A 10,713-nucleotide genomic window follows, 5' to 3' on the forward strand; every position below is an offset into this window, starting at 1 on the left:
AACGTTTTCACTTTTATTGTACAATTTTTTGTTAGTTTTAGTACACTTTTAAAAAAAAATATTATAAAACAATACATTACTTTTATCATACTATTTATCTTTATTCAATTTTTTTGTCAATATATAGAAAGAAATTTTTTGAGGCGGTTCATTTATAAGGGTGTTATAACGTTTATATTTTTATTTTTTTTTATTTATTTTTTTTTTAAAGATCTGGTGAAAAATTTTTATCATCTTTTACTTAAATTGCTTTTCCAATTTGTTTAATAATAAATTCTTATTTATGTTATATGGAAATGGTTCTTTTTTTATAGTACATTCCAAGTATAAAAATATCATTATTTTATATTTTAAGGAGAAACATTTTTAATCAACAAATAAAAAAAACTTTATATATGCTTTTTTAAGATTAAAGATAGTATATACATATTTATAAATCATTTTTAAAGTCAGTTTATACTTTTCCCATGTGTAAATTTTAGTTAAAAATTTTTGTATTCAAATTGTTTTACATCCTTAAATGTGATTTTTTTTAAAATACTACAATGACAATAACTACATTTTTATTTTATTACCAATTGTAAAAATAATTTTTAAAAAAGTAGGACAAAAATTATATATGATAATATTTTTGATAAATGATGATGTATCTTAGGATAATTTTTAAATCACTACTATACATTCTTTTTGTTGGATTAAACTAAATTGGAAACTTTTATTTATATAATTTTTCAACATATATTTATTATGCATTTTTTAATCTTAATACATCTAATATGTTTCATTTAACGTTATTATTCATTTCTTATAAATAATTATTATAAATAACTTCTACTCTTTTATTTTTCTATCTCACTTTCTTCGTATACAGATTTTTTTTATCTTTTTAATATTTTTACAACATATAAAAATTTATTTTCAGGTTTATTTTAATTTATATTTTCTTAGCTAATAAATACATTAATTAATTTTTTCGAAATAATTAACTGTTTTTTTTGAAATAAATATCAACAATATGGGTATTTTTCAAGAAGTTACAAATATGACTAGTGTTACTGGTTATGTGACTGCTGGAAAAGATTACCTTATAAGTTCAATTTTTTATATATTTTTATATATTTTGGCATTACCACCAAATGGATTGTTAGCTTATTTATCAATAAAACCTGGATTAATAACAGCAAGAATAAAATATCCAACATTAGGAATGACATTAGCAAACTTATTTGGTCTTATCTTTTTTTTAATTGTCAATATTGTTTACCTAATTGCTTTATATCATGATGTAAGTTATTTATTTTTACTATTTTTTTTTTAATTAAAATTTATTTTTAAGATGAAATTATCATTAATTTTTGCATCATTTCTTCGAACAATATTATATAATACAACATATGTATGTTACTTCCTATTTCCAGTATTAGCAATAGATCAATGGTTAATGGTTTGTCACAATTATACCCTAACACCAACGGGATTAACAAAAATTATTTCAATTTGTTTTATTGTACCTCTTCTTGTGGGATGTTATGATTTATTTCTTCAAGAAACACTTTTATATGATTATATGTTTGAATATATACGTATATCACCATATTCAAATTTTTTCTTCTTCTGTATACTAGCACCATCATTTTTTATTTTCTCATTTGTATGTAATCTTTTTGTTCTATCTTCTATTATTCATAGACAATCTAAATCAACTAGAAAACAAATTGGTAGAACACTTAATCCTAGACAATTACAGCAACAAAAAACTATTGTTTTTATTTATATGCTCCAAGCATTTATGCCACTTATACTTGCTGCACCATATTATGCTGTTTGTAAGTTAACATTCTAATATATTTATCTATTTTATACCTAATTTATTTTTATTTATTATTAAATTACTTATTATTTAGATGTTTGTCTATTATTTGGTTTTCAATTAAATATCAGTTATTTTATATTAGGAGATGCTATAATTGGATTGCATCCTTTAACTAATGCCTTAACAACACTACTTTTATTAAAACCATATAGAAAAGCATTAAAAAAATTATTTAAAGAAAAAATAGTAAATCAAAAAAGATATGATAGTGTTAAACAACATGATGATCAAAAAATAAAGGATGAATTTCAGGAAATTTCTGATCAAATTGATTCAACAAAAGAATCTATAGAATTATAGTCTATTTTTGTTTTTATTTTTTTACAAATTGTGCAAAATAAATTGTAAATGGGTCTGAAATATTTGGATATGAGAAATATTTTAACAAAAAAATATTTAGTGATAATTAAATTGAAAAAAAAAATGCAACAATAATAACTTTCTGTGAATTATTTACATTATGGTTATTAAAGTTAACATGCATCTTTTTTTTTTGAAATAATGATGTTCTCAAAAAGGGAGAAAATTCTTTTTTTCTATTGATAATCATTTTTATGCTTTATATGGTTAACCTTAATTGTGAATATATATATAAAAGAAGAAATATTATTTTTAATAATTTTTAAAAAATTACTATTTAAATTTTCAAAGAAGAAAAAATATTTATTATATGTTGCAAAGAAAGATATATTCAAAAAAAAAAAATTAAAAAATATTTCATTTCGTAATCATAACTAATTTTATTAATATATACTTATATATGATATAAAAAAAACCATTATTTTAACTGTTTTATTAGATAACAATTAATTTTAATATTATATGTATTGCTTCATTATTTCTCTTTTATTGAGAAAAATAGAAATAAAATAAAAAATTTTTTTAAATAACTCATTTAAAATATGTCATGTCCAAAATGAACACTTCCTGATCGTTTACCTGCTGAAAGTTGATATGGATGGTATGTAGAAAAACGTGAACTTCGAACAGAAAGCTTTAATATAATTTGTTAAGTAATAAAATTAATTAAGTATAAATAATTTACCTTATGTGCTGATGGAAAACAAACTGTAGATCGTGCTGATAAAGAATATTTTCTTTGATTATTTCTTTTTGTTAAAAATTTTTCGTTTTCGTCCGATGACTGTTCATGTATTTGTCCAGTAGATGTTATTTTACTGTCTGTTCCACTGGGAAGATATGTTGAAACATCATAATCAGGAACATCTTCAATTGTAATATATGGTGAAAAATTATGAATATTACATGATATTCCATCTATATTATCGACTTCACTCTATTAAAAAAGATATATTTAAATTAATATTAATATTATTATATATATAAAAAAAATTACCTCATCAATGTCTTTTGCAGAACAAGTAGGTGTATCAACACCAATTGTATTATGAAATTTTCCAAAATCAATTTGATATGCTCCATTATCTTTCTGATAGGTAACCAATTTATCAAATCTTCTTCCCCATAAAACTTCATTTGGAAGATAACTAGTTCTTGCTTGTGTTGTTGAACCAACAGACTCAACAACACCTTCCAAAATAGCAATAATTTCAAATTGTGAAGTTTGTAAATCTTCTTTTGACATTTCATATAATGGACTATCTTCATTAATGATATGACAAATTGTAATAGGCCACATTACAACAACTCTATCTAATCCTAAATCATATCCAACATTCATATCATATTGATGAAATGGTAAAATTTCTCCTTCTTCTGTTGTATGTTTTTTAATCATCTAAATATAATATTAAATTAAATATAATTATTATTATAAAAAAAAATTAACCTGTAATCTAACATGAGCTTCGGCTAAAGAACTTTTGCGCATATCACCAACACGAAATAGAAGACATAATTTACCATTTCTCATACAAATAACAGCATTCTTACTAAATATTATTGTTGCTGCTCTTTTGATTGGACGTGCTAATTTGGCAAAAATAACTCCAGTCATTAAAGCTTGACATATAACACCTAATTTAAATTGTACCATCATAATTAAAATTATTATAGGGCATGAATCAGTTGGATATCTATAATATGTATATAAATTTTTTTTAACAAATTTTTACCTATATCCATATCCTATAATAATTAAATTAATTAATAAAATATAATATGTATTTATAAAAAATAAAACTTACCTATTGTAGTTTGCGATGTAAAAGAAAACATAAAAATATTTAAAAAAGAATTCCCATTTTGAACACATGGTTTCCAATCTTCTTCATTATGTTCAAAATCACCATGATAAATAGAAATGATACAATAAATTAAAGCAAAAAATAGCCAACTAATGGCAAATGACATACAAAAAAAGAAAATACACCAACGCCATTTAATTTCAAGAATAGTATTAAAAATATCTCTAAAATAACCACGATGTTGCATTGGTACATTAACTAATGATATATTACAAATTCCATGTTTTTGTACAAGTCTATTTCTCTGTCTTTTTAATTTTGATCTATGAGTTAGTTGCCTTTCACTATCATTAAAAGATTTTCCATTATGATATAGAAGAGGATTATCATCAGAAAGATAACTTTCTTCCATCAATTGTTTACCCTTCTCCAGAAAACTATGAGGCATTTCTTTCAAAGAATACATAAAATAAATATATAATTATTATATAAAAAATAAACTTTAAAATAATATTTAATCTTTAAGTAAAAAAAAATAATATTATTAATAACTGATAAATAAAATTAAAGATAAAATTATTGACAAAAAAATATCAAAAAATAATCTTATTCTTACTAAATCACCAAACAAAATACAAAAAAAGATACCCTTATAATTATTGGTTTTTCTTTATATATATTTAATTTGTCACCTTTATACAACACATTAAGAAAAAAATAAATTAACAATAAACATATTTTTTTATCATATATATATATATATATTTTTTTTTTAATAAAAAAAATCACACTCATGACAGATTAGAAAAAATAAATACATTATTGTAAAATAAATTTTGAGGTGTATAGAAATATTCAGACAAATCTTACGTTGTGTACCATTATGTCAATTACCAGTAATTCAATAAGATATATAATATTAGAACTATTTTGTTAAAAAAAAATTAAGTTTTTTTTAAGAAAAAAGCAAAAATAAAATACAACAATTTTTTATTTTTGTCGTATAATAAAAAGCAATAAAAATCAAATAATCATATATAAAAAGGTAAAAAAGAAAAAAAAAATAAAATAAAACTTAACTTTAAGAAATTTAACGAGATCTTTTCTTAAAAAAATACTATCAATTAGTAAATTTATATAATGTATAAAGAAAATGGGAACTGATAAAACTTTTAAAAGTGAGGGTGGTTAATTATATAAAAATATATATGTAGTAATCAACTTAAAGAAACAAGTAGGACTATGTGTGAGTAACATTTTTCTTCACTGTGTTAATTAGTAAGTTCATTCAAGAAATAATCTTTTAACAAAATATTGTAGTGGTATATTTGTATAATTATTTTTCATTCAAAAGCTATTATATATTATACAATAAATTATTTTCATATTTTTTTAAAATTACAGATTTTTTATTTTCAAGTTATTTGATTTTTAGAAGATTTATTCTAATTATCAAACATTTTTTTTATTCTTATTTAATTTAAAAACAAAAAAAAACAAGCTAGATACTTCATTTTTCAAGGTATATTCATTTATATCAATTTTTATTATTAATTTGTTTTCATTAAAAAAATTCTATATCAAATTTTCATTTTTACATAGTTTATTTATTTTAAACTATAATTTATACCCTTTAATTTAATTTAAAATTTTTTCGTTGATTGATTTTTTCAAGGAAAAATAATTATGATAACAATTAATTATAATAAATTAGAGTTAAGCAAATTTTTTATCTCAAAAAGAGAATATTGTGGGGAGACGCTTATATAAATGTTATTTTTACATTTTAATCTTAATCAAAAATTTAAATAACAATAATAGAAAAATAATTATGTTAGAATTATTGCTAAGAAATAACAAAAATATTTATAAAAATAATTTAATATATTAATTACCAATTATATTCAATTTTTCAAAATATAAATTTATTCAAATATATTAAAATGTTTCTTAAAAATAATTATAGTATGTTAATTTTTTTTGCAATTTTATTATTTTTAAAATTAATAATAAATTGAGAAAAAAAAATTTTATATTAATTATTTACTTTACCTTTATTTTCAGGGAAATGGTTGGTATACATCCAGATCGTCCAGACATGAAATCAATGACTCTTTATGAGAGTATTACATCTGGTTTTCTTACAGGTACAACTACAAGATTATTTGTTCAACCATTGGATGTTTTAAAAATTCGTTATCAAGTAAGTTTCTTTATAAAAAAATCATCAACAATTTTTAAATTACTTTTATTTTTATACAAATTTTTTTTAGCTTCAAGAGGAATCAACTTTTAAAAAAGGTGGTGGAAAATATAATGGAATTATTCAAAGTATAAAAACAATATATAAAGAGGAAGGAATAACAGCTTTTTGGAAGGGTATAAAATTATTAATAATTTAAAAAAATAAAAAAAAAATTTTAGGTCATACACCAGCACAATTATTGTCCCAAGTATATGCAGTTGTTCAATTTTCAACATACATTCAATTTGCCAAATATTTTAGTAAAATTTTTAATAATAATAAAGATAACCAAACAATAAGTGATTTTTTTGCTGGTTCATTATCAGGTTGTTTAAGTATTACAGTTTCAATGCCTTTAGATGTTATTAGAACAAAAATGGTTGCTCAGGGAACTCCAAAGATATATAAAAATATTTTTCATGCTACAAAAAAAATATCTAAAAAAGAAGGATATCGTGGTTTTTATAAAGGACTTTCAGCATCACTAACGCAAACAGCTCCATATACTGGATTACAATTTTTATCATATAATTATTTAGGTAATTTATGGGATAATGCGACATCAACCAATAGCTCATCAATAGGATCAGTTATATGTGGTGGATTAGCAGGTTGTTTTTCAAAATTTCTTGTTTATCCATTTGATGTTGTTAGACATAGAATGCAAGTTTTACCTTCTGATAGACGTGGATTTGGTAAAACAACAGAATATATTGGTATGATTGGAACATTTAGAAAAATAATACATGAAGAATCAGTCATTGGATTATACAAGGGTCTTGTTGCTTCTGTATTAAAAGCAAGTGCAATGGCAGGATTATCTTTTTGTACATTTGAAATATTTGCTGAATATCTTCGAAAAAAATAAATTGAAAATTAATAGGTATATTATTAATGTTAATATATTTTGTTTTTTTTTTTTAAATTTTTAAAATGTAATAATGGGTTTAAAAATTACTAGGTTTAATTCACAAAAAAAAAATTTACATCAAATTACGCTTTATTAAGTTGTATGCATAATATTGTGTTAAAATAAGTATTTACATTTCTAATAAATTTTATAGTTTACAGTTGTTTTTTTATATGTTAAGATAAATGAATTATAAAGTGCATATATTGGTTTATAAAGTTAATGTTAAACATTAAAAGAGTTAAAAAATATATCAATATTTTGTATTATAATCTTGAATAAAAATCATTTTTAAAAAAAATAGACATCTGTAGTGGCTTTACCATATATGTATATGTTTATATTTATTTAAATTGATTTTTAAAACATATATAAAACTTTTATTTTGTTAATAATAATTTAAATTATTAGTATATTTAATTGTTTTTACAATATCTAAAGATACATATAGATAATTTTCTTTTCTTACCATCTGTTTTATACTTCCTAAAAAGCTTATGTCATTTTAAATAAAAGTAAAAAGCATCACTAGCAATTTAGAAGATGGATAATCTATTAAATTCAAAACAAATTCATGTATATATATATATTTTTTTTTAAACTAAAAGTTATTATCAATAAATCTTTTCCTCACTTTTAATTACCCTCATAAATATTATTTTTCCAATAAACATTATGCTTCAGAAATACTCTTTTTTCTTAACATTATATTATATTGAGTTATATGATCTTTCATAATCAAGTTATATTATTTTAGTTCTTTTTTTTTAACATTATTGATAAAATTAAAAAAAAATTTTATTTATAATTTAAAATTATTTAATAATAATATTTTAATATTTTATTAAATAGCATATAAATATAAAATAAATTATTACTATTCAAAAAAAAAAGTTTTATTCTTATATTTAAAAAGAATACAAAGAAATGAAATGTCATATATGATATAAAAAATATATTTAAATTCTAGACTTCACATCTTTATAAATATCTAATATTTCACCCATAACTTCTAAAAGTTATTATAAAGGAATAAATACACCATATGGTTTAAATCATCCATAATACTTAGGCATAGAAAATTAACTAAAAGAGCTATATAAGAATCTAATAAAGTGTTCTTCTAAAACTTTCAATCTTATATTATTTATATATATATATATTCTTTTACTTATGTTTTCTTAGTATTAACAAAAATATTTCACCAATTCATCCTATAAAATAAATTTTCCTATTATCGAAAGGTCATTTGCACAGCTTTCATCTTCAACTATCATAAGTTTAAATAGTACTTTCTGTCTATATATTTAATAAAACAATAAATATAGTTCATGTTTTATAAGTTATTTTTTTTTTTGTCTTGATAAATTTGAAAATAATTTATCTTTTAATATTTTTACATTTAATTCAAAAGATTATATACAAAAGCGATTAATATATCATTCAACAAAATATATAATACATATAAAATATATTTATTTATTTTATGTCTTCCTATACTAATCTATTCATTCACAGGTAGGTGTTTTTTTTTTATTCTTATATTTTTAATATTCTAATTGTATAAAAAAAATTACATTTATTTTAGCTTTTATTAAAAATTATTAAATAAAAAAAAAGTAATTGATAAATAATGCTATAAATCATTTTTTTTATATATAATATCATATATGTGTTAAAATGAAATTTGTTTTTTTAATTATATTTTAAAAACCGATAAAGTATATTTACTTAATCTTTGTTATTACTTGTAAAATATGATTTTTTACAGAGTAATTTATGTGTCATTTTTAAATAAATTATTACAAACTTTATAAGATTAATCATTATGAAAAAGAAATATGCTTGTTAATAATTTATTTTGATAAATAATTTATAATAATATTTTATGGTATATTTAATTATTTTTATTCTTAATCTTCCTATTTAAACTCATCTCTTTTAATTTTAAAAATATAATTAAGTACAATCTTAGTCAATTTACTATTTATGTGTAACATTTAATTTTCATTGTATAAATATTACATTTAATTTTAATAAGATATTTCTTTAACTAAAGTATATAATTTGTAGTAAAGTTTATTAATAAAAGTTATGCTACATTATATACAAAAAGAATATATTATATTTACTTTTATTTTGATTCACTTTTTTTTTTCAAATAAAAATAATAGAATAATTGATTCATAAAAATTACTTCATTTGTAAGAAAAAAATTATTAATAACTTATTGCTTCTAATAATAACTAAATAAATAATAATTTTCTCATAGAATAATTTTTGGTAGATAGATATCAACAAAAAAAAAAGAGAATAATAATACAAACTATATTACTCTAATCTTTAATCATTCATCTTAAATAAAAAAAGGACATTAAAATTAGTTTATTTTTTCAATTAATTTTGTCCTTAAAAACATTGTATTGTCATCACAATTATCTATGTTTAAAAAACACAAAATATTATTTAATTTGAAAATATATATGTATTTATTTATTTTTTTTTAACTTGATAATAATAGTTTTTTTTTTTATAGTAAAAAAATTTCTCTTAACAATACTAATATTTTATTTTGATTAAATTGGTTTGTAGAAATATTTTACATAAAAAAAAATGTATAATGCTTCTTGAAATGACATTAATTAAAATATTATTTTTAAATATGTGATGATGAAATTTTTTTTTTTTTATAAAAATAAGTTTAATCATAAAATTTTAATGTTAGAAATCTTATTATTTTTGTCATTTTTTTTACTTTATTTTTTAAGAAAATATTATTTATAATTTTAATTTGGATAAAATTTTTACACGAAAAATATAATTTAAAATATTTAAAAGTATAAATATGTCTTATTTAATAGAAGTAGAAAAAATTTGTTTTATATTATAATGTACTTTAGACAATAAATAATAATCCTTATTTTTTACTAATATAATTTAACATTGTACTTTGTGTTAATTTTTTTCCTCAGAAATTTTTGATATTCTTTGTTATACAATTATAAAAACTGTATAACATATTTAACATTATTTTATTTAATTAATTGACATTTTAAAATTCGTAATTTAACATTATAAAATATATTTATGTTATTTTAAAATATTTAAAAAAAAAATTTTTTTTTTTATTTCATTATTTTTTTTATATTTAACATTATAATTAAAAATTTTAGAAAAAATATTAAAATATTTTTAATTTCAAGGTTGTTATATAATCCTCCCACAAACACAACCTTAATCGAAAGGAATCATCTTTAATAGAACAGAAAAAAAAAGAAAGTTATTTCTTATTTCAATTAATGTACCATTTTTTTTATTGTTTAAAAGATGTGCCGGCGTAAATTTAATGAATCATAAAAATTTTCTTAATATATATTATATATGAAATTACAAATAAATTTTCAAAATCACACTTTCCCTTTCTTAGGCACACTTATAAGCATATAATGATTGTTAGTAAACGTACTTCAACAAAAATTCATTCCAACAACTACTTCAACTTCTATTTTTCTTCTTT

The 10,713-nt window shown here is 19.3% G+C and overlaps 3 protein-coding genes across 3 annotated transcripts; 2 read left to right on the forward strand and 1 right to left on the reverse strand.

Annotated features, from left to right (window-relative positions):
• Positions 1-1,015: 1,015 nt before the first annotated feature.
• On the forward strand, positions 1,016-2,173 carry SRAE_X000010100 (Hypothetical protein; the record flags this gene model as incomplete). The annotated part of the gene is made up of 3 exons (XM_024644404.1): positions 1,016-1,285; positions 1,337-1,826; positions 1,905-2,173. 3 exons carry the CDS (start codon positions 1,016-1,018, stop codon positions 2,171-2,173), a joined length of 1,029 nt encoding a protein of 342 aa, XP_024509966.1.
• Positions 2,174-2,768: 595 nt separating this feature from the next.
• On the reverse strand, positions 2,769-4,507 carry SRAE_X000010200 (Inwardly rectifying potassium channel 3; the record flags this gene model as incomplete). Its single annotated transcript, XM_024644405.1, has 6 exons — positions 2,769-2,867; positions 2,919-3,170; positions 3,231-3,632; positions 3,684-3,930; positions 3,970-3,982; positions 4,042-4,507. 6 exons carry the CDS (start codon positions 4,505-4,507, stop codon positions 2,769-2,771), a joined length of 1,479 nt encoding a protein of 492 aa, XP_024509967.1.
• A 1,641-nt stretch (positions 4,508-6,148) lies between these two features.
• On the forward strand, positions 6,149-7,154 carry SRAE_X000010300 (Mitochondrial thiamine pyrophosphate carrier; the record flags this gene model as incomplete). The annotated part of the gene is made up of 3 exons (XM_024644406.1): positions 6,149-6,244; positions 6,315-6,420; positions 6,466-7,154. The coding sequence occupies 3 exons, from the start codon at positions 6,149-6,151 to the stop codon at positions 7,152-7,154; spliced, it is 891 nt and encodes a 296-aa protein (XP_024509968.1).
• Between the last annotated feature and the right edge of the window lie 3,559 nt (positions 7,155-10,713).

The sequence above is a fragment of the Strongyloides ratti genome (genome assembly GCF_001040885.1).
Source record: "Strongyloides ratti genome assembly S_ratti_ED321, chromosome : X".
Taxonomy (NCBI): Eukaryota; Metazoa; Nematoda; class Chromadorea; order Rhabditida; family Strongyloididae; genus Strongyloides; species Strongyloides ratti.